The 26,732-nt window shown below is 45.4% G+C and overlaps 1 protein-coding gene across 6 annotated transcripts in view; it reads right to left on the reverse strand.

Annotated features, from left to right (window-relative positions):
- Positions 1 to 5,052: 5,052 nt before the first annotated feature.
- LOC308585378 (maestro heat-like repeat-containing protein family member 2B) overlaps positions 5,053 to 26,732 on the reverse strand; it is an 82,370-nt gene continuing 60,690 nt past the window's right edge. For 3 of the 6 annotated variants that reach the window (XM_081191008.1, XM_081191009.1, XM_081191006.1), the window contains 10 exons: positions 25,338 to 25,475; positions 24,142 to 24,253; positions 22,743 to 22,889; positions 18,995 to 19,168; positions 17,359 to 17,514; positions 15,102 to 15,233; positions 14,697 to 14,799; positions 11,153 to 11,218; positions 8,090 to 8,302; positions 5,053 to 5,197 (listed from right to left, as the gene is read on the reverse strand). In XM_081191008.1, the coding sequence (XP_081047134.1) occupies positions 8,091 to 8,302; positions 11,153 to 11,218; positions 14,697 to 14,799; positions 15,102 to 15,233; positions 17,359 to 17,514; positions 18,995 to 19,168; positions 22,743 to 22,889; positions 24,142 to 24,253; positions 25,338 to 25,475 (1,240 nt within the window). In that variant the 3' untranslated portion in view covers positions 5,053 to 5,197; position 8,090. Of the gene's footprint in view, positions 5,198 to 5,909; positions 5,969 to 8,080; positions 8,303 to 11,152; positions 11,219 to 14,696; positions 14,800 to 15,101; positions 15,234 to 17,358; positions 17,515 to 18,994; positions 19,169 to 22,742; positions 22,890 to 24,141; positions 24,254 to 25,337; positions 25,476 to 26,732 lie in introns of all 6 variants that reach the window. The other 3 variants (XR_014007349.1, XR_014007350.1, XM_081191007.1) reach the window with 3 other exon arrangements.

Raw genomic sequence — 26,732 nt, forward strand, 5'->3', positions numbered from 1 at the left:
CAAGTGTCAAAAGCCAGGGGAAGAGGGGCATCTTCAACATTCTCCAAAACCTGTGCAATGAGGGTGGGAGACACATATCTATGGGGAAGGAGTTCCATGACTTTGGGGCCACCACAGAGAAGACCCTCGCCCAGGCCACCACCTCTTACGTTCAAGTTTTTAATGGGAAGTTTTTAAAGTTTGATGTTTTATCATGGTTTTAATATACTGTTGGGAGTTGCCCAGGGTGGCTGGGGAAACCCAACCAGATGGGTGGGGTATAAATAATAAATTACTATGATGATGAAGCCATGGTTTTCCAAGTAGTGATGTATGGAAGTGAGAGCTGGACCATAAAGAAGGCTGATCGCCGAAGAATTGATGCTTTTGAATTGTGGTGCTGGAGGAGACTCTTGAGAGTCCCATGGACTGCAAGAAGATCAAACCTCTCCATTCTGAAGGAAATCAGCCCTGAGTGCTCCCTGGAAGGACAGATCGTGAAGCTGAGGCTCCAATACCTTGGCCACCTCATGAGAAGAGAAGACTCCCTGGAAAAGATCCTGATGTTGGGAAAGATGGAGGGCACAAGGAGAAGGGGATGACAGAGGACGAGATGGTGGTACAGTGTTCTTGAAGCTACTAACATGAGTTTGACCAAAGTGCGGGAGGCAGTGGAAGACAGGAGTGCCTGGCGTGCTCTGATCCAGGGGGTCATGAAGAGTCGGTCACGGCTAAACGACTAAACAACAACGTGATGATGATGATTATTCTTATAAGTGGGTCTGTCTCAAGACCTTGTATCACTGGGTTGTCCTGTTTACTGGTTGGTTGGTTGAACAAAATGCACATGCCAATAAAAACAGTTAAGAACGTCCAAGTATTAGAAATCACCCCAGAACTGGCCCTACTAAACATCTTCCAAGACAACAATGCCCACTCACATCACAAAGAACTCATAATCCACCTACTCTCAGCAGCCAGAAAAACCATAACCAGACACTAGAGAGACCTGTCAGGAGTAAGGATGGACCAATGCTAGCAAATAGTATGGGAAACAGCCTTACTAGAAAAATTAACCAATAAACTGAAATAGACACAGGGGCAAATAGAAGAAGGTGCCTTCACCCCATTATGGCTCCCTTTTATCACTTACACAGCACAACAAGACAATGACAATAATCCACCAACAGCATACGGATTAATATGGCTAACCTGATCCAAAACACCCACCCACCTCACTCACACATGAAAACAAAGACCACCACAGCCAACCACAAATGAACAACCACACCCATGGCCAACCCCAACCTCTCTCACCACCAAAGGAACACAAGCAAATAGCAAAGAGAACCTGCACAAATGACGCTGACACAAACCCCACACATACATTAACTAAAATAGAAACATCGCCTCCTGACCCCACCCCCACCCACCACGGCCCCCTCCACCTCCTCCCCTCTTTTCTTCCTAATGTAACACTCATGTGTCAACAAATGAAACTGATCTGTAGAAAATGTAACTCGAAAAAAGAGACATTGCACGTACTTTTGTAAACCAAGAAATCTTTAATAAATAAATAAAAAACACACCCAAGTAAAAACAATTAAAACTAAAGAGAGATTAAAACACACCAACATCTGAATGCCTGGATAAAGGTAAAGGGACCCCTGACCGTTAGGTCCAGTCGCGGACGACTCTGGGGTCGTGGCGCTCATCTTGCTTTACTGGCCAAGGGAGCAGGCGTACAGCTTCCGGGTCATGTGGCCAGCAGGACTAAGCTGCTTCTGACGAATCAGAGCAGCGCACGGAAACGCCGTTTACCTTCCCGCCGGAACGGTACCTATTTATCTACTTGCACTTTGATGTGCTTTCGAACTGCTAGGTGGGAAGGAGCAGGGACCGAGCAACGGGAGCGCACCCCGTCGCGGGGATTCGAACCGCCGACCTTCTGATCGGCAAGTCCTAGGCTCTGTGGTTCAACCCACAGTGCCACCCGCGTCCCTCCTGGACTTACTTGGAGGCAAAGGTCTAACAGTACAATGCTGTACAATCTACTCAAAGGTAAGACCTTTGGAGTTTAATGGTGCTTAGCCCCTTAGCTACTTTTGCTAAAGCTGTGCAGGCCACATTCCACTCACTAATTGCAAGAAATTTTAAATGGCAGCTCTGGGAAAACTTCTTGGCACAGATAGGCCCCTTTTAAGGGAACAGAAGGCAAGCAAGGGATTCATTCCAGGATAGTAAGAGCACTGCTGCCCTCTCCTGGCTCTCACGACACATTAATAGGCTGGCAACCGCCTGCCACAAGAGGCAATGGAGTTTGCTTCCGGGGGTGAAGTCAAACTGCTGTGTTTAGCAGCACTGAAGGGACCTCCTTGGGACACAACCTCTCGGACAAGACCCCCCTCTCGGCCTCACTGATGGGGTCCAAACGAAAGCAGGGCAAGACGCTTGGCACTATCTGGGCTTCAGGAGTTGCTGGGAGGAGGCGAACAAGGAGCCATCCTTCGGTCTTTAGAACTCCACTCTGGATTTTGGTATGGTTTACTCCAAAACCTTTCCTTCTCCTGAAGATATGCCTCAAGGCAGCGGATGTTTAGGATCAGATTTTTCCTTCTCCTAAGTCGGCTCCCTTCCCAGGTTGACAAGCCCCATCTGCCCCTCACTTCCGTCTACAAAACATGCATGTTATGTACTGAGTTGAATAGGATCCAAAATGCAGCAGTCTGATTGGTCCTAGAACAATAGGATCCAGAATGCAGCAGTCTGATTGGTCCTAGAACAATAGGATTCAGAATGCAGCAGTCTGATTGGTCCTAGAACAATAGGATCAAGAATGCAGCAGTCTGATTGGTCCTAGAACAATAGGATCCAGAATGCAGCAGTCTGATTGGTCCTAGAACAATAGGATCCAGAATGCAGCAGTCTGATTGGTCCTAGAACAATAGGATCCAGAATGCAGCAGTCTGATTGGTCCTAGAACAATAGGATCCAGAATGCAGCAGTCTGATTGGTCCTAGAACAATAGGATCCAGAATGCAGCAGTCTTGATTGGTCCTAGAACAATAGGATTCAGAATGCAGCAGTCTGATTGGTCCTAGAGCAATAGGATTCAGAATGCAGCAGTCTGGGTGGTCCTAGAACAATAGGATCCAGAATGCAGCAGTCTGATTGGTCCACAGGAGCCACCCAATCCAGCTCCAGGTGGAAGTGAATCCGCAACCTGATTGGCCTACAGGAGAATTCTGGAATTAGCCAATCACATGGGCCCCATTGTGTAAATAATGTATGTAAAGCAGACATTCTGGGGGAACTTCCATTCCTCCTCACCACTATGAGCTGAATAAAGAGCATGAAATCCACTCTCAACTCTGAGTATATTTCAATGCAGAAACCACCTTATTGATCATTGAACTCCCTATTGGTCTTGTATCTTCAATCCACGGGAGTCTGTCTTTGCATGCAGAAGAAGACCATTAATAGGCAGTAGTCTACTAACGTTTGCCTAGTTTAATCAGAGTAGCAATTAGAGCATTTGAGAAGGAGGGGGATACTTCCTGGTGTGCGTGGAAGGGAATCCCTTAACAGCCACATTCCTTCAAGGCTATTTGTTGCTGTCAACTATTGCTTCACCTGCAGCTTTTTGCCCCACTTTTATTTCCTGGGTGGATCTCCTTCCTCTTTCCCAGCCAATCAGGGATCACAGTATGATCCTGATAACATTCTAAATTGTGTTCTAGATAATATTCTTATTGTGTTACGTCTTGTGGGTGCTTTGCTCTTCTCAGGAGGCTTGTGTGGAAGGAGGGCCTGTCAGAAAACCCCACGTTCTGCAGAGACTGGATCTGACATGGAAAACCTCCAGAATGGATGCAGTCCCAGCAGAGCCTACAAATTTAAAAGGCACCAAACACAAGCCTTGATTGTCAAGGAAAAACCAGGAATGTACTTTCTGCCTGCCAATTTTTACTCTGTAGTGAAGGAATGGGTTTCCCAAACCCAAAACTGACTGTGCAGGCAGTTTGAAACGGGCACCAAAATCCCTATTTTTCCTTAGATAAAATCCATTAACTTGAGCTCTGAGTCAATGTATAAACAAAAACCAGGCTGTATAAACAAGTGCTCAGAGCCCTCTCCTTTATCAGTTCGTGACGGCAAGGATGACCTTGGCTGTTCCAGTAGAACAGGGATGACACGTCTAGGTCTTATCTTACGTCCTGACCACACTCTGACACACAGACCTAGTCCGGAAACAGTGCCAGGAAACCTTCTTACTCCAAGATAAGTATATAAGAACAGGAATACCCTTTTATGGTCAGGAGTACAGGAAGGAAAACCCTTTTATGGTTAAGAGTGCCGGAGCAGGAACATCTGTGATGTCAACCTGCGTGTACAAGCTGACGTGCTTGGATTCCTGGGGAAGGGGGAGAGGGTGCCTGGAGGATATATATACTGCATGAAATTTCTCATTTCTTTGGACTTGCTGTGGACTGACCACACAAGTGCCTTCTGCTATCCAGAGAGCAGAATAAACTCTTTCTTTGAATCAACCTCGGTGTCATTTGACTTCCTCCCTCCCTCCCGGGAGCAACGCAGACCCAGTTGGTGAACTCCAATAAGGCTACAGTAGCTGTGTTTTCACCTGTACCACACCTGACGTCATATGATCCCAGCCAAAGGGGGAACATATGGTGTCAGGTGTGGGGCAGGTGGCTTGGGGGAAACAGCCACCAGGGCTAAATTGGGACTCGCATGTGGCCTGTGGACTGGAAGAGGTCTCTCATGTCTGCTCTACAATATCATCTTCAGCCCCTCCATCTCCCATCACCTCCGAAAGAAGATTGGATGGCAATTTCTGGCCTGAAAGGGTGGTTTGCCCTTTCAACACAGCACTCACTTTTTGAACAGACTCTTCAGCAAAACTCACCTCTCCACAGATATTGCTACTGGCATATCTTGACGCTCATGTCTTCGAACCTGTCCACAGCTCATTTGCCGACACGCAGAGTGGGAGATTTCTAGAAGTACTTTTGCTTGTTTGTTTTGAGAAAGAAGTAAGGCAGAGAGGCAACAGAACCACAACAGTGAGGAATATATTGATCCAAATAATGCTGAGAGCCATTCGCTCTTGGAGGGGTGATGAGGTCTCTTCTCCTGCTGTGGGCCAAATCTGCTCCTTCTCTTGTGAGTGGCAGGGACTTCTGTCACTCCAGATGTCCTGGGAGCAGAGAGAAAGGAATATTATTGCACAGAGACCAACGGGTTGTCCGTTTTCTTAAAATCTCAAGATGACAAGCCAACTGTGTCTATAGGTTAAAGGTAAAGGGACCCGTGACCATTAGGTCCAGTCGTGACCGATTCTGGGGTTGGGGCGCTCATCTCGCTTTATTGGCCGAGGGAGCCGGCGTACAGCTTCCAGGTCATGTGGCCAGCATGACTAAGCCGCTTCTGGCGAACCAGAGCAGCGCACGGAAACGCTGTTTACCTTCCCGCTGGAGCGGGACCTATTTATCTACTTGCACTTTGACGTGCTTTCGAACTGCTAGGTTATCAGGAGCTGGGACCGAGCAACAGGAGCTCATCCCGTCGCGGGGATTGGAACCGCCAACCTTCTGATCAGCAAGCCCTAGGCTCAGTGGTTTAACCCACAGCGCCACCTGTCTACAGGTTAGCCATCACTAATCCACAGAGAAGCTATGATTCAAAACCTTTCTGCGAGCATGAAATGCATTCCCCCCCCCCCACGCACTGTTATCTCCTATGAACATTTTGGTACACATCACTTGGCAGGAGAACCACATAGCAAAATCCATGGAGGTTTGAATTTCAAAAGATGGCTGAGATTTGGTTCGCGTCTTGTTTCAGAAAGTGCAAATTGGGAATATTAGCTTATCATTGTGAATCAAATCGTTTTTCTTCCCCATTCTTACTTCAGTCTACAGCTCCATTTTGCCCAGGCCTTCTTAGAGCAGAACGGCATGTTATGTGCCTAAATAAATAAATAAAATCATTCACCAGCATTTTAAAACAACACTTCCTTGGTGTTTATGAGACACTTTGATTTGATACAAAGCTCATGTATTGACACAGAATGCAAACGAAGAACATGCAACTTATCATTTATGAAGGACCAGGTGCGCAGCCTGGAAGTCATTTTGGACTCACAGCTGTCCATGGAGGCACAGGGCAATTCTGTGTCCAGGGCGGCTGCCTACCAGCTCCACCTGGTACACAGGCTGAGACCCTCCCTGCCCGCGGACTGTCTCTCCAGAGTGGTGCATGGTCTAGTTATCTCCCGCTTGGACTACTGCAATGTGCTCTACGTGGGGCTACCTTGGAAGGTTACCCGGAAACTGCAACTAAGGCGGCAGCTAGACTGAAGACTGGGAGTGGCCACTGGGACCATATAACACCAGTCTTGAAAGACCTATATTGGCTCCCAGTATGTTTCCGAGCACAATTCATAGTGTTGGTGCTGACCTTGAAAGCCCTAAATGGCCTCGGTCCTGTATACCTGAAGGAGCGTCTCCACCCCCATCGTTCTGCCCGGACAGTGAGGTCCAGCTCCGAGGGCCTTCTGGTGGTTCCCTCATTGCGAGAAGTGAGGTTACAGGGAACCAGACGGAGGGCCTTCTCGGTAGTGGCACCCGTTCAGATGTGAAGGAAATAAGCAGCTATCCTATCTTTAAAGGACATCTGAAGGCAGCCCTGTTTAGGGAAGTTTTTAATATTTAATGCTGTATTGTTTTTAACATTTGATTGGGAGCCGCCCAGAGTGGCTGGGGAAACTCAGCCAGATGGGTGGGGTATGTCTGTATGTATGCATGTATAAATAAATAAGTAAATAAAATTATATGTTCAGGTGGCAAGGTTATGCACCCTCCCACAAACCCATTGATTCGCCCTTAAAAGTCCTCCCTAGTCTTTCTTTCCCTCTCCCACATCTGATGCCAAATGATAAGACTCCGTCAGTCTCAGACAGCATGGCAAACAGTAAGGGGCAAAGGGAGCTCTATAAATGGATGACACCACATTCAGACCCTTCAGGGGTTCCTATTTTCCCGCCACAGCTCTGGATTTACCATCCTGGTTTCTGATTTCAACCCGGAATGTCCTACTTTTCCTTAGGATGTCCCTGTTTTCAATGGAGAAAAGTTGGAGGGTATGGAGTTAACTGACCCCCGAGCCATCTGAAGGCAGCCTTGTATAGTTTTTCTAATGTTTAATGTTTTGCTATGTTTTTATATATGTTGGAAGCTGCCCAGAGTGGCTGGGGCAACCCAGTAAGATGAGCAGGGTATAAACAACAACAACAACAACAACAACAACAACAACAACAACAACAACAGGACGTCCCTATTCTCATTGGAGAGATGTTGAAGAGCATGCACAATGGCTATGCTTGGTGTAGCCTATCCCTTCTAGATCAAGAGTGGCTGGGGTAGAGGTAAAAGACCCCTGGATGGTTAAGTCCAGTCAAAGGCAACTATGGGGTTGCAGCGCTCATCTCGCTATTCAAGCTGAGGGAGCTGGCGTTTGCCACAGACAGCTTTCCGGGTCATGTGGCCAGCAGGACTAAACTGCTTCTGGTGCAACGGAACACCGTGACGGAAACCAGAGTGCATGGAAAAGCCATTTGCCTTCCTGCCACAGTGGTACCTATTTATCTACTTGCACTGGCGTGCTTTCGAACTGCTAGGTTGGCAGGAGCTGGGACAGAGCAACGGGAGCTCACCCTGTCGCAAGGATTTGAACCGCCGACCTTCTGATCGGCAAGCCCAAGAGGCTCAGTGGTTTAGACCACAGCGCCACCCACATCCCTACAGCGGCTGGGGAAACGCAGCCAGATGGGTGGGGTGTAAGTAAATCATCAACAACAACAACAACTTAATGGTATCTAAAGGATGATTCTAGACGATTTTTAAAACTATCAAACCAATCTTGAAACAACAATTGCATTGCCCTTTCCGCTCTCCCCTGCTTTCTTGCTTCCAAAGAGGGATGATCAAGGAATTTGATCTCTGCAAATTCTGAATCCCAATGCAAACTTCCCATGAGTGAATTGAAAGGTGGTTCTCCAACAGCTGCGAGAGGTACTTACGGGACCAACCTCACTCGTAGAGTTCTTGGACGGAAGCGACTTCCATGATGGCGCTGGGTTGCCCCCACATGGGGGCAGACCTTTGGGTGATGCTGCTCCTGCTTCGGCCGGCAACTTTCCTCCTCAGCAGATCTCCGCCCCACTTCTTGAGCAGGCAGGCAGTCACCTCAGAAGCTGCCACTTGAACGCCGTGGCTGGGCGCCTCCTCAAGCTTATCGAGCGCTGAAACAGGAGGGGCAGATGTGTCAAGGGACCAACTCTTCAAGTAACAAGAGCCGATATGCCAATAGAACCTAACTACCACTACTATAAGGGATGCGGGTGGCGCTGTGGGTTAAACCACAGAGCCTAGGGCTTGCCGATCAGAAGGTCGGCGGTTCGAATCCCCGCGACAGAGTGAGCTCCCGTTGCTCGGTCCCTGCTCCTGCCAACCTAGCACTTCGAAAGCACACCAGTGCAAGTAGATAAATAGGTACCGCTCTGGCGGGAAGGTAAACAGTGTTTCCGTGCACTGCTCTGGTTTGCCAGAAGCGGCTTAGTCATGCTGGCCACATGACCCGGAAGCTGTGCACCGCCTCCCTCGGCCAATAAAGCGAGATGAGCGCCGCAACCCCAGAGTCATCCGTGACTGGACCTAATGGTCAGGGGTCCCTTTACCCTTTACCTTTTACCACTACTATATACTGCTGCTGCGTTGGCTCGGTTTTTTCCCTTTTAGCCTTCTGGGTCCTGCAGAATTCGGCTCCTGCAGGCTAAAAAGGAAAAAACTGAGCCAAAAAACTGAGCCACGGATAGTGCATATGTGGGACAGGCGATTGGTTGCAGCCGCGAGCAGGAGCTTTTCAGCGGCGATTGGGTGAGTGATTGGTGGCTGTGGCAAGGGCTGCTTAGGATTGGCTGTGGTGGTGGCAATTGGGTGGGTGATTGGCAGCTAGTGGCAGCGAGCAGTCAGACGCTTGTTTTCTTCTGTGATGCATGCGATGGGCAGCGTTTGTCAGTCGGGTAAGTGATTTTCGGCTCAACAACTTTGGGCAATCCTCCCCATTTTCTTAAACTAGAGACTCCAAATGTAGGTGGCGTCTTATATACGGGGGCGTGTTATAAACAGAAAAATACGGTATTTTGTGGGATGTTATCCATTGGAGCAGTCAAATACAACATTCCTTGTTTCCCTAGAGTGGACACAGGCACGGGGATGTTACTCCAGCCAGTATAGCTTCCTGTTCCACTGGTCTGGAGCGTCCCCCCAGGGACCAGGGAGATGGGCGTGACTCTGGCTGACTCCATAAAAGAGCCGAGTCATGCAGCCATTTCTCTCTCTTGATGCCATGATGTTCTCCTGCAGCCATTTTTGTTCTCTTGATGTTGTTCTTTTAATGTATTTTGCTGTCTGCTGGCTCTCAGCCAACAGCACATGGGCTCAATTCCCATAAGGGATGAACTCACACTATGTTCTGTAACTTTTATATGCCTGTTGTCTTTGTCCATGGAGTTTTCTTGGCAGGGATACTGGAGTGGCTTGCCGGTTCCTGCTCCATCTTAAAAAGTATCTTTAAAAGATGCATCTTAAAAAGCAGAGACATCACCTTGCCAACAAAGGTCCGTATTGTAAAAGCCATGGTTTTCCCAGTAGTGATGTATGGAAGTGAGAGCTGGACCATCAAGAAGGCTGATCGCCGAAGAATGGATGCTTTTGAATTCTGGTGCTGGAGGAGACTCTGGAGAGTCCCATGGACTGCAAGAAGATCAAGCCTATCCATTCTGAAGGAAATCAGCCCTGAGTGCTCACTGGAAGGACAGATCCTGAAGCTGAGGCTCCAAGACTTTGGCCGCCTTATGAGAAGAGAAGACTCCCTGGAAAAGACCCTGATGCTGGGAAAGATGGAGGGCACAAGGAGAAGGGGACGACAGAGGATGAGATGGTGGGACAGTGTTCTTGAAGCTACCAGCATGAGTTTGACCCAACTGCGGGAGGCAGTGGAAGACAGGAGTGCCTGGTGTGCTCTGGTCCAGGGGGTCACGAAGAGTCGGACACGACTAAATGACTAAACAACAACAACAACATGTTCTGTAACTACAAGCTGAAGCCTCCCTTCAGGGATCATACTGCGAACTGAATGCAAGTAAACTTCTTGTCACCTTTAAGGAAAGACTCTTGCTTCTATATTCTTTTAAGAGGGATCAAATGGGACACCAGCAAGAATCCAGTCTGATCAAGCCAGACTGGATTGCTTAACTAACGAGGTTCAAACAAATCTGCAAACTACCTTCCTGCTGTATCAAGGGGAATGTGTTTTTTTAAGGACGTGCAAGAATAAGAGTAAAATAATTCAACCAGGAGGGGGAGTTAAGGGAAGTCAATTAAGATTTGTGGTTCAAATTTCTGGATGTGAATATTATTACTGTTTTTTATTTTTGGAAAATTAATAAACTGTTATCCCAAAAATTGGGGGGGGGGGAGAGGAATGTGCTCTGCTACAAGACTCATTAGCCTCCTTCCACCTGCCTTGCTCCACCCTCTAGTCTCTGCTTCTCAATTTGATTGTATTATTTTATGTACTGTGGCTTTCCATTGTTTTATTGATTATAGTTTAGAAATTATTTATTGCAACTGTTGAGTTGATTTCTGTTTAACTTTTTTATGTTGATATTATTATTTTATACTACTCTAATAATTGTTGAATGTTACTTTTTGATGTAGGTTGCTTATTTTAAAGTTTTGCTTTATTAACACATTTTTAGATTGCTATAAGATGTGCATTTTTTGTTTCTTCAGCTTGTAAGCCGCCTTGAGTATTGTAAAATATTATTGTAAGAAAGACGGTATACAAATAAAAAAATGATGATGATGATGATGATGATGGAAGGAAGGATTATATTGAATCAATGTATCCTCTCTGACCATCCTTAACATTCCCACATATTTTCTGTGCAATTCGCTACTTGCATTGTTAGAAAACTCCTACAATGGAAGGGAGAAACAGGAGAAGCATATCGCTGAGCAGGTCTTGCAAGCAGAGCTGCTGCTGCCCTCATTGGAAACCCTGCGGAGGTGACTTTTGAATGACTTACAGGCCAGCAATAGCAGCCGCAAAGTTTCGTCTAGTTCTGCGAGCTGCATGCAGTCCAGAATGACTCCTAGAGGAAAGAAGCCAAACAAGGACACGTCAGGTATCTGATGCCATCTTAGCTATAAAATCCCCAGAGCGGTTTAATAATAATAAAAATAATAATAAATTTTTATTTGTACCCCGCCCTCCCTGGCCAGAGCCGGGCTCAGGGCAGCTAACATCATAAAACTAACACAGTATACAGTCATACCTCGGGTTACAGATGCTTCAGGTTGCGCGTTTTCGGGTTATGGACGCGCCGAAACCTGGAAGTACCGGAACGGGTTACTTCCGGGTTTCAGCGCTCGCGCATGCGCAGATACACTAAATCACGCTTTGCGCATGCGCAGACGCGCCAAATCGCAACCCACATGTGCGCAGACGCAGCGCTGCAAGTTGCGGACGCTGTGGGTTGCGAACGTGCCTCCCGCACGGATCACGTTCGCAACCCGAGCATCCACTGTACAAAGAACATAAGAACATGAAAACAGGCAATCAATTAATTAAAATACATCTTAAAATTAGTTCAGAGCAAATTAAAATCTGGACAGATTGCAGTCCACGGGTAAAATTGAGAGTGGTTTAACAATCAATAGCCCTTTCCACGGAACTCTGGGAATTGTAGTTCCGGAAGGGGAGCAGGGGTCGTCCAACAACTCACGGAACCTGTCCCAAACTACACTTCCCAGAATTATTTGGGGTTGGGGAGCCCAAAGTGGTATAATAGTGAAACTTACCAGAAAATAAGAAATCAAGATAACAAGCTTTTTTATAAAACAATGGAAATGATTGACTGAATATTTACAAACTGTAGACAGATAAGAACATTGGTAGCATAATTGTAATAACCTGCAGTTTTATAAGCGTATGTATTTAAAGGAGATGAATATACAAGCAAACTGATTTAATTTGGATATGCATAAACTGTAGACAGATAAGAACATTGGCAGCATAATTGTAATAATCTGCAGTTTTATAAGCGTATGTATTTAAAGGAGATGAATATACAAGCAAACTGATTTAATTTGGATATGCAGAAAATATTAAAAATAAATTTAAGGAACTGAAGAAAGAGGGGGAAGGAAATCAAGTTTTGAACTGTTAAAGTGATTGAAATGTATAAAACTGAAAATCATAAATAAAATATTCTTTAAAAAACACGATGCGGTATAATAGTGTAACATGAGTGTGAGATTCCTGGACTTGTCATACTGTAAATCTGATAGAATCATAGAATCATAGAGTTGGAATAGACCACAAGGGCCATCGAGTCCAACCCCCTGCCAAGCAGGAAACACCATCAGAGCACTCCTGACATATAGTTGTCAAGCCTCTGCTTAAAGACCTCCAAAGTAGGAGACTCCACCACACTCCTTGGCAGCAAATTCCACTGTCAAACAGCTCTTACTGTCAGGAAGTTCTTCCTAATGTTTAGGTGGAATCTTCTTTCTTGTAGTTTGGATCCATTGCTCCGTGTCCGCTTCTCTGGAGCAGCAGAAAACAACCTTTCTCCCTCCTCTATATGACATCCTTTTATATATTTGAACATGGCTATTATATCACCCCTTAACCTCCTCTTCTCCAGGCTAAACATGCCCAGCTCCCTTAGCCGTTCCTCATAAGGCATCGTTTCCAGGCCTTTGACCATTTTGGTTGCCCTCCTCTGGACACGTTCCAGTTTGTCAGTGTCCTTCTTGAACTGTGGTGCCCAGAATTGGACACAGTACTCCAGGTGAGGTCTGACCAGAGCAGAATACAGTGGCACTATTACTTCCCTTGATCTAGATGCTATACTCCTATTGATGCAGCCCAGAATTGCATTGGCTTTTTTAGCTGCCGCGTCACACTGTTGGCTCATGTCAAGTTTGTGGTCAACCAAGACTCCTAGATCCTTTTCACATGTACTGCTCTCAAGCCAGGTGTCACCCATCTTGTATTTGTGCCTCTCATTTTTTTTGCCCAAGTGCAATACTTTACATTTCTCCCTGTTAAAATTCATCTTGTTTGTTTTGGCCCAGTTCTCTAATCTGTCAAGGTCGTTTTGAAGTGTGATCCTGTCCGCTGGGGTGTTAGCCACCCCTCCCAGTTTGGTGTCATCTGCAAATTTGATCAGGATGCCCTTGAGTCCATCATCCAAGTCGTTGATAAAGATGTTGAATAAGACCGGGCCCAAGACAGAACCCTGTGGCACCCCACTAGTCACTCTTCTCCAGGATGAAGAGGAACCATTGATGAGCACCCTTTGGGTACGGTCAGTCAGCCAGTTACAAATCCACTGAGTGGTAGCATAGTCAAGACCGCATTTTACCAGCTTCTTTACAAGAATATCATGGGGCACCTTGCCAAATGCCTTGCTGAAATCAAGGTAGGCTACATCCACTGCGTTCCCTTCATCTACCAGGCTTGTAATTCTGTCAAAAAACGAGATCAGGTTAGTCTGACATGACTTATTTTTCAGAAATCCATGCTGACTATTGGTGATCACAGCATTCCTTTCTAGGTGCTCACAGACTGTTTGCTTAATGATCTGCTCCAGAATCTTCCCTGGTATTGATGTCAGACTGACTGGGCGATAATTATTTGGGTCCTCTCTTTCCCCCTTTTTGAAAATAGGGACAACATTTGCCCTCCTCTAGTCTGCCGGGACTTCGCCTGTTCTCCAGGAATTCTCAAAGATGACTGCCAGTGGTTCTGAGATCACATCTGCCAGTTCTTTTAATACTCTTGGATGCAGTTCATCTGGCCCTGGAGACTTGAATACATCTAAACTAGCCAAGTATTCTTGTACTATCTCCTTAGTTATTCTGGGCTGTGTTTCCTCTGCTGAATCATTTTCTCCAAATTCTTCAGGTCGGGCATTGTTTTCTTTATCGGAGAAGACTGAGGCAAAGAAGGCATTGAGGAGTTCAGCCCTTTCTGTGTCCCCTGTTTGCATTTCACCATCTTCTCCTCTGAGTGACCCCACTGTTTCTTTGTTCTTCCTTTTGCTACGAACATACCCATAAAAGCCTTTTTTGTTGCTTTTAACCTCTCTAGCAAGCCTGAGTTCATTCTGTGATGAGGGCCCTCCTGTAAACTCCGTCTAAGGGGGAAGGTGCAAATGAAGTACTTTAAATATTTAACAATAACCACCAATTTCCATGAAGGTTTCATGTCTGCTGAAGAAGTCAGAAACTTATTTCCTCTCTCTCCCATGTGTGTGTGTCTCTGTGTGCATACATCAATATGACTAGAACAATCATCTCTAACCTGGTGCCTTGCAGATGTTTTAATCAATCAATCAATCAATCAATCAATCAAATCAATCAATCATTAGACTTATTAGTAGCTGGCTATCTGAAAGGTCTCCAAGTGATTTGCATTTAAAAACTTAAATAAAATTACATCACACCATGGACCATTCACATGAAACACCAACGTTCTCATGCAAAGACCAACAACTCATGTTCACAGGCGGACAGAGAAAACTACGTCTCCCATCAGCCCCCAGCGGCCTGGCCTCTCACCTGACAACTCAAGGGCTCTGATCTGGATCTCTTCCCACCTGCTTTGGAAATAGGCTTTGGTCTTTTTCAAGAGCTCCCTCCTCATCGCTGGGTGGCTGTTTACCTGACATTGACCAAACACATTCTCATTAGCTTCCTTGGCTGCAAATAAAATAAAATAAAATAAAATAAAATATAAAATAATAAAATAAAATAAATAAAATAAAATAAAATAAAATAAATGAGGCAATAGTGATACAACAAAACGACTCTCTTCTAATTTTAATTTTAATTTTAATTTTAATTTCCTGTTTAGGGAAGCTTTTAATGTTTGATGTATTATGGTATTTTAATATTTTATTGGAAGCCCCCCAGAGTGGCTGGGGAAGCCCAGCTAGATGGGTGGGGTATCTCTTTGTCTCTCACCAGCTGCTTGCATATGTGCATGCGTAAATTTGGGAGCCCCAAACTGCTGGTGGTGTACATTTCTTCCAGATGGACCCTCAACTTCCCTTTGGCCAAAAATGGCACCGAATGTAGAAATGCGGCTCTGCAGGCCTGAAAGAAAGAAGAGAGAGGGTGTGTGGGGAAAGCAGAACTGTGCAGTTCCAGAATTATCAGTAGGCTCCTTCAAAGACGTGAATGCACTGCAGGAAAATAATAATAATTTACAGAAACCAAACTGTTGGAAGGAAAATACTGCTCTCTTTCCCTTATGGGGTATCTAAGAGCCTGTATAGAGTCCTTAAGTAGGTTTTCAATCGGAAGGAGAAAAATAACAGAGGCATAGCTGTCAACTTACAGATTTGAAAATAAGGGACCAGCAGCCTCGAAAATAAGGGATCAGCGGCCAAAATAAGGGATTTCAGACAACCAGCTCATTTCCTTTCCCCCATAACAGTCAATCGAAGGAGCCTCCAAAACAAATCCAAAAGCCCCCCCCCCACGAGATCACCACCCGCCATTGTACTCAACCACCTCCTTTCCTTTCCCCCACCATGTGCCCCCGCTCCAGACAGACCTTTTCCCCGGGAAGGGTGAGTGGGACGTCGATGACGTAACCATCAGATTCCAAGCACAGGTATGTTCAACTTCTGAGCCCCTCCGAGCCAAAGGCAGAAATCCCAGCCAGCAGCCAAACGAAGCCTCAAGCGGTGGTTCCCACAGCACAGCAACCCAACAAAGGGGATGCAGCAAGGAAAACCACCGTCACCTCTCCGCTGGGAAGCGCTGAGCAAAGGCGAGTCCCCAGGCAAGGCGGCCGATTTGATTGGCACAAGGAGTGCAAGCTCCGCCCCCCAGTCGTTCTTAGACTCCTTATTGGGTGAGCAACGCAGCCAAGCAACACAGTTGGAGCCTCCCTCCTCCCTGGCCGGCAGGGAGGGAGGGAGGGAGAGGAGCTGCTTCCTTTGAAACCGGGGAAATTTAAGGGACATCATCAATAAGGGACAACAGCGGGACACGGCACTGGGATAAGGGAGTTTCCTGCCAAATAAGGGACGGTTGACAGCTGTGAACAGAGGCCAACCAGAGAATATTGAGAAGCAAAGCAGCTAGTAAGCCTGATCTTTATTAAACTGTTGCAACAGGGTCCCCCGCTCACCCCACGCAGGGAGGGAGGAGAGGAACCTAGAACAATGGTGTGCAAGCATTTATATAGACATTTGAAAATTGCCTCCCCTGTAGCTCAAGACCACCCCCCAAAACATCATACATGCGGTCTACAGCAGAAAACCTGTCTGCCAGGATACCCGATAACGGTCACTGATTGCTTTTACCTGGGCATCCTGGCCATTCTTTTGTGATGTTAAATACTCAGTTCCTGAATCCAGGTTACAGGCTCACCTTATTCATACACAGATACAGTGGTGCCCCGCAAGACGAATGCCTCGCAAGACGAAAAACTCACTAGACGAAAGGGTTTTGCGGTTTTCAAGCTGCTTCGCAAGACGAATTTCCCTATGGGCTTGCTTCGCAAGACGGAAACGTCTTGTGTTTTTTGCAAGTTTGTTTCCTTTTTCTTAACACCGTTAATACAGTTGCGACTTGACTTCGAGGAGCAACTCATAGAACGCGGTGCAGTAGCCTTTTTTGAGGTTTTTGGTGATTTTTGAAGCTTTTCCAAAACTTTTCCGACACCGTGCTTCGCAAGACGAAAAATTCGCTAGACGAAAAAACTCGCGGAACGAATTAATTTCGTCTTGCGAGGCACCACTGTACGCCCTTAAGACAGGATTTGTGAGCAAAGAGACAAAGGGGAGGAAATTTTCCCATTTCCTTCCTCCTTGCAGAGAAACATTTGAGGTCAATTTGGGAGAGTCAAAATGGTTTCAGGATTGCTTTCCTGTACTATTTCAGACACACTTATGTATTTGTTTGCCTTGTAAATTTATGGACACATGATTTATATATATGAGACCTCAGAATTCCTATAACATAAACATTGAGCAAGACAGAGTTACTTCTGAGTAGACACATTTAGGATTGCACTGATCTAGGAGGTGCCAGTCTAGACAGTTATTATGAGAGATCTCTCAGAGATCAAATTATGCAGGAACCTCTACTTTGGGCCTCACTCTGTGCCATTGTAACGTGACTTTGCCAGGAGGCAACGGCTAAGGAACTATCACTTTCCCTTGGTATTCAGTGACCCTGATGGGATGGACGGGGCTCTGGGTCTTACCTCAGACACCTTGGGATTGGGGTCCCACTGGTGAATCAGAAGTGGCACCAAACTCTTCCTCGCTTGCTCAGCAAAAAAAGTTCTGTATCTGAATTTGGGCGAGTCAGCCAGGATGCCAAAGAGATGGAATGATGCCTCGCGAATCTCCGCATCGACCTGTAGGCAGGAAAAGAAACAACCCTCAACCGATGATCATTCTTTATTTATAATTTCATAAAATGTATACACTGCATGATAGTAAAAGAAATCAGCAACTGCATAGAGAGATTTTACTTTCTTGGGCTCCATGATCACTGCAGATGGTGACAGCAGCCACAAAATTAAAAGACGCCTGCTTCTTGGGAGAAAAGCAATGACAAACCTAGACAGCATCTTAAAAAGCAGAGACATCGCCTTGCCAACAAAGGTCCGTATAGTTAAAGCTATGGTTTTCCCAGTAGTGATGTATGGAAGTGAGAGCTGGACCATAAAGAAGGCTGATTGCTGAAGAATTGATGCTTTTGAATTCTGGTGCTGGAGGAGACTCTTGAGAGTCCCATGGACTGCAAGAAGATCAAACCTCTCCATTCTTAAGGAAATCAGCCCTGAGTCTCCTTCAGCACCAGAATTGCTCACATGCTTACCTTCCTGCCACAGCGGTACCTATTTATCTACTTGCACTGGTGTGCTTTTGAACTGCTACGTTGGCAGGAGCTGGGACAGAGGAACAGGAGGTCACTCCGTCGTGGGGATTTAAACCACTGACCTTCTGATCGGCAAGCCCAAGAGGCTCAGTGGTTTAGACCACAGCGCCAATCGCGTCCCTTAACTACCACCCAAGACCAATCCACAGCTTCCTGGAGGGTCCATTGCGCAACATCACTGCAGAGCATCCCTTCCCTAGAGCAGAGATGAGCTGGCAGCAAGCAATGGCAAGGGCTGTAGCTCATTGGCAGAACATCTGTCCTAGGTTCATTCCCCATTGGCGTCCCCAGGCAGGGCTAGGAGAGCCTTTTGGCTAGAAAGCCTGGGAGAGTCACTGCCAGTCATCGCAAACGACATTGAAGTAGATGGAACCATAGTCTGACTCATTCATTGCAAGGCAGTTTCCTATGTTCATCATGGGAAGGTAACTTGAAACACAAAGTCGGATCTCAGGAAAATTTGAAGGGTGGGGTTGTGGTTTAACGTGTCCAGAGGAGGGCAACCAAAATGGTCAAAGGCCTGGAAACGATACCTTATGAGGAACGGCTAAGGGAGCTGGGCATGTTTAGCCTGGAGAAGAGGAGGTTAAGGGGTGATATGATAGCCATGTTCAAATATATAAAAGGATGTCACATAGAGGAGGGAGAAAGGTTGTTTTCTGCTGCTCCAGAGAAGCGGACACGGAGCAATGGATCCAAACTACAAGAAAGAAGATTCCACTTAAACATTAGGAAGAACTTCCTGACAGTAAGAGCTGTTTGACAGTGGAATTTGCTGCCAAGGAGTGTGGTGGAGTCTCCTACTTTGGAGGTCTTTAAGCAGAGGCTTGACAACCATATGTCAGGAGTGCTCTGATGGTGTTTCCTGCTTGGCAGGGGGTTGGACTCGATGGCCCTTGTGGTCTCTTCCAACTCTATGATTCTATGATTCTATGATTCTCTCACTGGCTTACATCACTCAGGTAGGTGATGGTCTTCATAGAGATGTCTTTGAACATGAAGCCCACATCCTGCCTTTTCAGGTGAGGAAAGACCAGGGCAAGGGCTTTGAGACCCTCCAGCACCACATTTGCGTCGTACAACGTTCCCAGGAAAATAGCCACAATGGTCCTCTTCTGCTGTTTCACCTGGAAGGGAGGACATGAGATGAGCACCCATGATATGGGAGATGGGCAAGAGTCCTTTTTCAAAATACTCATTTTATCTTCATGACAGATGCAATGATATACAGAACAAAAACGGGGAGGGGGGACTATAAAATCCATAATCCCTTATGTGAAATAATTTACGAGGCCAAATTAAATATATCGACCAGCAAGCACACAGATACACTTTAGCATTTATTCTTAGTAAATACGCCTGGGGGAAAAAATGAAGTCTAATTAAGTCTAAGTCAATAGATATGTGGCTTCTCAAATAACCTCAATTGCCTCTTGGCTTAGTTTAGAGCGGCTGTGATTTTGCCTGCAGTACAGTGGTACCTCGGGTTACAGACGCTTCAGGTTATATACGCTGCAGGTTACAGACTCTGCTAAACCAGAAATAGTACCTCGGGTTAAGAACTTTGCTTCAGGATGAGAACAGAAATTGTGCTCCGGTGGCATGGCGGCAGCGGGAGGCCCCATTAGCTAAAGTGGTGCTTCAGGTTAAGAACAGTTTCAGGTTAAGAATGGACCTCCAGAACGAATTAAGTTTTTAACCCGAGGTACCACTGTATATAGAGAGGAGCAAACCAGTGATATTTTAGGGAGTAGGCTAGCAGGCCATGACTTACATCACAGGAGCCTACACAACACCAAACACTGTTACTGTATGTAGGTTTTATTTTATTTGTTTTTTATTTTATATTTTGGAAATGTACATCCAGATGTTTTCCCTTTAAATTTTTTGGGGCCCCTAAGCTATAACTTGCTTAGCTTATACAGTGGTACCTCGGGTTACATACGCTTCAGGTTACATACTCCGCTAACCCAGAAATAGTACCTCGGGTTAAGAACTTTGCTTTAGGATGAGAACAAAAATCGTGCTCCGGCGGCACAGCGGCAGCAGGAGGCCCCATAAGCTAAAGTGGTGCTTCAAGTTAAGAACAGTTTCAGGTTAAGAACGGACCTCCGGAACGAATTAAGTTCTTAACCCGAGGTACCACTGTATACAGAAACATCGTACGCTGTATTGAATAAAATTCTCCCACTGCTCTAATGAATCATTTGGTCCTTCCATAAAGAGTTTGAAATACTTTTTTAAAAAAAAGATATTTATTAAAGTTTTTAAAGTATAACAGTAAAAATGAAAAATAAAAAGAAACATAAAAACGTTAAAAAAACAACACATTGATTTTCCATAACATATTTTCCTTACACTTATTTCCCCGGACCTCCTCATACCTCCCTTTTTTGTATTCCACTTCAGTTTGTTACCATTAAGCTTTTACCCTTTTGCAAACCCTTTTTCCTATCTCTTAAAGCATTACAGCTGGAAACCACTTAGTTTCTATCCAACATCCTTCTAGCATTCATTAATTTTACAATATTTCTGGAAATAGTCTTCAAATTTCTTCCAGTCTTCTTTCACCGACTCTTCTCCCTGGTCTCGGATTCTGCCATAAAGAGTTTGAAATACGGGGCAGGGTTCCTCATTGTCAGCTGAAGCCCTCAGCAAGGACTACCATTTGCGCAATGGGACTCCCCCCCTTCTTCCCACATGCACCCCCCAAACTGGCTTGGGGGGTGTCTGGAGAAACCCCAGTGCAGTGCTTGGAGCAGGGGGAGAAAGAGGATTGTTCTCTCTGGCAAGCCGAAATGTTAGAATCATAGAATTGTAGAACTGGAAGGGACTCAGAGGGTGGTCTAGTACAGGGGTTCAGCAACATTTTTCAGCTGTGGTCCACCTGTTAGGATATACCGGTAGTTCCGTTCCACCTTAGAAGGGAACAGGCATGACTGTTGTGTGTCGCACTTGCTGGGAACTTCCGTTTGTATATTGCTTTTGCTTTTAGCTGCTTGCTGGAGACGAAGGGAAGCAGACATGCTTTTTCCTTTGTTGTTTTTTTTAAAAAGATATTTATTAGAATTTTACAAACAAACAAAAAAGTTACAGAATTAAGGATAAAAAATAGAACAGAATAACAATAATAAAAGAAAAAGAGATACAAAAATACAAAGACAAAATACATAAAAAGTAAAAAGAAAGTTAGAGGGGGAAAAGAATCAATATATTCATGTCTTATATTTCAGTTACTTGTTTCCTGACCTCCTCACACACACCCTTTTTTGTATTCCAGTTCAAATATTTAATTCAGCAAATCCTTACCCTCTATCATTTATCTTTACTTAATATCTTAACCTATTTATAACTATATATTTCCAACCATTGTCAATCCGTATTTACATATTCTTATTAATCTTTTTACCAATACCGCTTATTTTCAATCCAACATCCCTTTAACATTCATTAATTTTACAGTATTTCTGCAAATAGTCTTTAAATTTCTTCCAGTCTTCTTCCACCACTTCTTCTCCCTGATCTTGGATTCTGCCGGCCATTTCTGCCAGTTCCATGTAGTCCATCACCTTCATCTGCCATTCTTCCAGTGTGGCTAAATCTTGTGACTTCCAATACTTCGCGATGAGTATTCTTGCTGCTGTTGTAGCATACATAAAAAAAGTTCTGTCCTTCTTTGGCACCAACTGGCCGACCATGCCCAAGAGAAAGGCCTCTGGTTTCTTCAGGAAGGTATATTTAAATACCTTTTTCATTTCATTATAGATCATCTCCCAGAAAGCCTTAATCTTTGGGCACCAGACATGCTTTTTCCTTTGTTCCTGAACTATGCTGAATAAATGCTGTAAATATGCTTACACATGGCTCTGTCCGCCACTTCTGCTGTGAGAAGATTTATTCACTCTGCTGATAGAGTGTGCCAAGTCTCTAAATGTATCTGAGGCTCGTGTTGCTGTTTGATGCTGTTCCAAGGGAGACCGGTGATCGCCCGGCTGCCGGCCGGTAGCTGGAGCCAGCTGGGGGCCTGCCTTATGCCCCCATCTCCCTGGCAGTATCCCAACACCACTGTCCCTCAGACCATGTGGTGGCCCGGACTATATTTTGGGGGGTGGGGGAATGAATGCATTCCTGTGCCCCACAAATAACCCAGAGATGCATTTTAAATAAAAGCACACATTCTACTCGTGTCGAAACACGCCGATTCCTGGACCATTCGTGGGCCGAACTGAGAAGGCAATTGGGCCAGATCTGGCCCCCGGGCCTTAGGTTGCCTAGTCCTGGTCTAGTATAACCCCTTGCAATGCAGAAATATGTTCCATATGGGGCTGGAACCTGCGACCTTGGTGAAATCAGCACCACAATCTAACCAACTGAACTATCCAACTTGCACAGACAGAACGATCAGAAGACCAGGATGTCGAATTCCACAAAATACACAGCAAAACAAAAAGCAAACCAATAACCCCCCTTCTACGAGCACATTAAAAAAAGCCATAGGATGTTAATCAGCCAAATGCCTAGCTAAAGAGGAACATTATCGCCTGGCATCTTTGTTGCCTCAGGTGAGCCTCCCCGGGGAAAGCATTCCACGAGCAGGAAGCCACTGCAGAAAAGGCCCTGTCTCATGTTGTCACCCTCAGCTGATGCCTTTGACGCACGGGCGTCCTGCAATAATGCCACCTTTAAAGAGCAACGCCTCACCTTGTCTGCAGCCACGAGGAGAACGTTTGCCAGGCCCTTGATTGCCATCTGGCGGGTGCCCAGTTGCTGGTCCCCTGCCCTCTTCATCAGGAGGGGAAGGATGGATTTCAGACGCACCCTTTCTCCTAGCATGGGGTCCCGAATCGCCTGCAAATAAACAGACAAGTTCATTGAGTTATGTACCAAATTTTGTTGCATTTATATACCTATTATTTATTTATTTATTTATTTATTTATTTATTATTATTATTATTATTAATAATAATAATACAGTGGTACCTTGGGTTACAGATGCTTCAGGTTACAGTCGCTTCAGGTTACAGACTTGGCTAACCCATAAATAGTACCTCTGGTTAAGAACTTTGCTTCAGGATGAGAACAGAAATTGCGTGGTGGCGGCAGCAGCGGGAAGCCCGATTAGCTAAAGTGGTACCTCAGGTTAAGAACGGTTTCAGGTTAAGAATGGACCTCAAGAAATAAATTAAGTTCTTAATCTGAGATACCAGTGTGTGTGTTTGTGTGTGTGTGTGTGTGTGTGTTTGTGTATGTAAACAATTTTAACAAACATATTTTCAATCAATATATCCATTTACATTTGCCCCCCTTTTTTATTCCCCCCTCACCCCCCCAAGGACTTCCCTCAGCTCCCCTCTCTGGTTTCTTTGCACATATTGTTCTCTGCATATTGTAAAATTGTACACAGCATTGCCTTATCTATCATTTATTCAACTAATAAATTTGTGGATGTTTATTTCAAAACCTGCCAAGGAGTCCAAATCATTTTGTTGCCTTAAGACATCTTAAGGCAGCCCTGTTCAGGGAAGTTTTTAATGTATGATATTTTAGTGTTTTTTGGTTTCTATGGAAGCCGCCCAGAGTGGCTGGGGAAACCCAGCCAGATGGGCGGGGTACAAATAATAAATTATTATTATTATTATTATTATTGGATAATCTGTAAAAAGTTCCCATTCTTCCTTGAAGTCACGATTGTCCTTGTCACACAGTTTATATGTCAACTTGGCCAATTCCGCATCGTTTTTCTTGCCACTGTTCTTTCGTTGGGATTTCCTCATTCTCAGGAAGAGAGATACACTTTCGATTACGGAAGTCCTTTCGATTCCTCTTGCCAAACCAGAAATGTTGCTATTGTTTTCTCTCTGCTACTGCACTACACAACGACAACACAGAGCCATTCCTGGAAACAGTGGAGCACATCCAGTGCTAGTCCTACTCAGAGTAGAACCCCTGAAATTCATGGGAATTGCATACTTAAGTTCATTAATTTCAATGGGTCTACACTGATTAGGACTAGCACTGGACACAAGCCAGAGGCCTCCATTCTTATGCTCAAATACCACGGCACCTTTTGAAAGCAACACCTGAGATGGCCAGGTCTTACCTCTGAAAAGAAAGCAGTTCCTGTCAGCCGAAGCTTTTCGGACTCTGAAGTCATCCAGGGGAGGGCATTCTCAATGATCTTTTGGTCCAAAAGTCTGTTCTGAAACAGATGTCTATAAGAGTGAAAGGAACATTAGAAGATGCTCACCTCCACAGCTGTGTGGGCGAGTGAGGGAGTCTCAAATGGGGTCATTCAAAATACGAGCTCCCCTAGTTCAGAGCACCTTCATTCCAATACGATACGATAATCTTTATTGTCATTGTCCCATACAGAACAACGCAATTGAAAATCTACACCAGACAGTCAGAAACCAACAAGCCTGCTATCCCAGCCTGGTTAGCCCCCTAAAAACTCCAAAACCCCATAATTAAATACAATATACTCCCATGGAGACTACCTTATACTGCGTTTAAAACCAAAATCACATTTGGATAGAAACTGTTTCTCAGGCGGCTAGTCCTAGTCTTTATAACCCTGCACCTTCTTCCAGAAGGCAGAAGCTGAAAGAGATCATTTCCGGGGTGCGCACAATCCTGCACTATCTCTGCAGCTTTCTTATGGCACCTGGAAGCATAGATTTGATCCAAGGTGGGAAGAGTGCTCCCTTGGCCTATAGAGCGAGATGAGCGCGCAACCCCAGAGCCGGTCACAACTGGACCTAATGGTCAGGGGTCTCTTTACCTCTTTACTTAGGGAGAGTGAACCCAATTATTCTCTCTGCAGTCTTTACAACCCTGGACAGCATTGTTTTTCCCCTGACCGTGCAGCTCGCAAACCACACACACAGACCATAAGTTAATACACTTTCAACAGTACAATGGTAAAATGCCATCAACAGGTCCTTTGAGAGATTATTTTTCCGGAGGATTCTCAGAAAATATAACCTCTGCTGTGCTCTAAATGGCGGGCCATTGTCCAAAAATCTGCTCCTTGATCTCAGGAAGCATCCTGCATAATTTGATTGCAATCTCTTAGAAGGTGACCAAACGCATAGCCAACAGGCAAACGATTTCCCCAATATATAGCAGATAGCCTGAAATGCTTCATTGATGGTCTGCTGAACTCTGTATAGGATAACAAAGGAATGTGGCAGTTCCGCAGCTCCATAGTCCACTGCTCCGGAATATAAGGGGAAGTGTGGCAAACGTCAAATGAAGGACTTACCGTAGTTCACTAAGAAGTCCCAAGTCCCTCACCTGGCCAGCAGAGAAGCCCCCTCCTGGTGGGTTCTAGGATCACCAAGTGAAGTCCAGATGTTCACCTCTCCAAACTCTGCCAGTGAGGGATCAGTGGTAAGCTTCAACACGAGAGCCTTCAGACTTGCCACAGAAAGTCTGTGGAGCAAAAGGGCACAGAAAGGGCATCTGAATCAGAAGAAGGTCGGATACTTGAAGAAGAACAGGCCAATACAAACTGAAAATGGTCTGCCACCTCTGGTCACCTCTGGTCCTAAAAGCACTGAGCCAGCAGCTGCGGGTGACCTACTAGGCATATTTCAAGGGGTTAGGATTAACGTGCAAAGCCATAAATGACTTGAGCTCCAACTACCTAAACCTGCCTTTCCCAATACCAACCATTTTGGGCAGGGGAGGCCTTTTTTATTGCGCCACCCTCTGCAACAGGGTCTTCTTGGTGGTGGCTCCCCATTTGTGGAACCCTCTTCCTGGTGAGATGTGTCTGCCTCTCTCATTATTAACATTCAGGAGCAATTAAACAACAACAACACACGATTCTATTCATTTGGGAGGTTTGATGGCCGAAAGCTATGGCACCTGGCAACCTGGAAATTAATAACTGAGGGTTATGTGACTGTTTTTAAATGTTTGTTGATGTACTTGATGCTTTCATTGTTTCTTGATGTACTAAATGGCTTCATTTTATTTTATTTTATTTTACAGCATTTTGCTTTCCTAGCTTTTTGCTGTCTTGGGCTCCCATTGGGAAGAAGGGCAGGATAGAAATTAAAATTAAAAATAAAAAGCCTGTTTTGCATGGAAAGAAGTCATAAAGATGGAACTCTGCGTGTGCAGCTGTCTAAGAGGAAGCCCAAGGTTTGCACATCAGTATGCTATGTTCATGGGGTTGTTAGTTCAGTTCCTGCAGGCCGACAAGAGAGGCCTCTGTTTACGCAAATTTACGAGTTCAGAAGGGCTGCTGTCACAGGAAACCATAGAACTGTAGAACTGGAATGGACCCCAAGGGTCATCTAGTCCAACTGCCTGCAATGCTGGGGTCTCAGCTAAAAAAACCCCTGAGAAATGGCCACCCAATCCCTGCTTACAAGCCTCCAAGGAAGGAGCGTCCACAACATCCCAAGGGAGTCCATTCCTCTCTTCGGAATCTCATTGCTTGTAGCTTGAATTCATCAGTTTGGGTCCTACCTTCCACAGCAAGAAAAAGCAATCTTGCTCCATCTTCTGTGCTAGGCCCAGGGGTAACCCGTGAAACGCGGTCCAGGACCGGTCCAGAATCCAGAGGTTCTACTAAGAGTCAGTCCCACAGGGCCAAGGCTGGACATGAAGCAGGAAACCAGGCAAGGATAGGTGCAGGATCTAGCATACAGCAATGTTCCTCCCGCAACCTGGGGCGGG

The sequence above is a fragment of the Podarcis bocagei genome, assembly GCF_964188305.1.
Source record: "Podarcis bocagei genome assembly, chromosome: 1".
NCBI classification, from domain to species: Eukaryota; Metazoa; Chordata; class Lepidosauria; order Squamata; family Lacertidae; genus Podarcis; species Podarcis bocagei.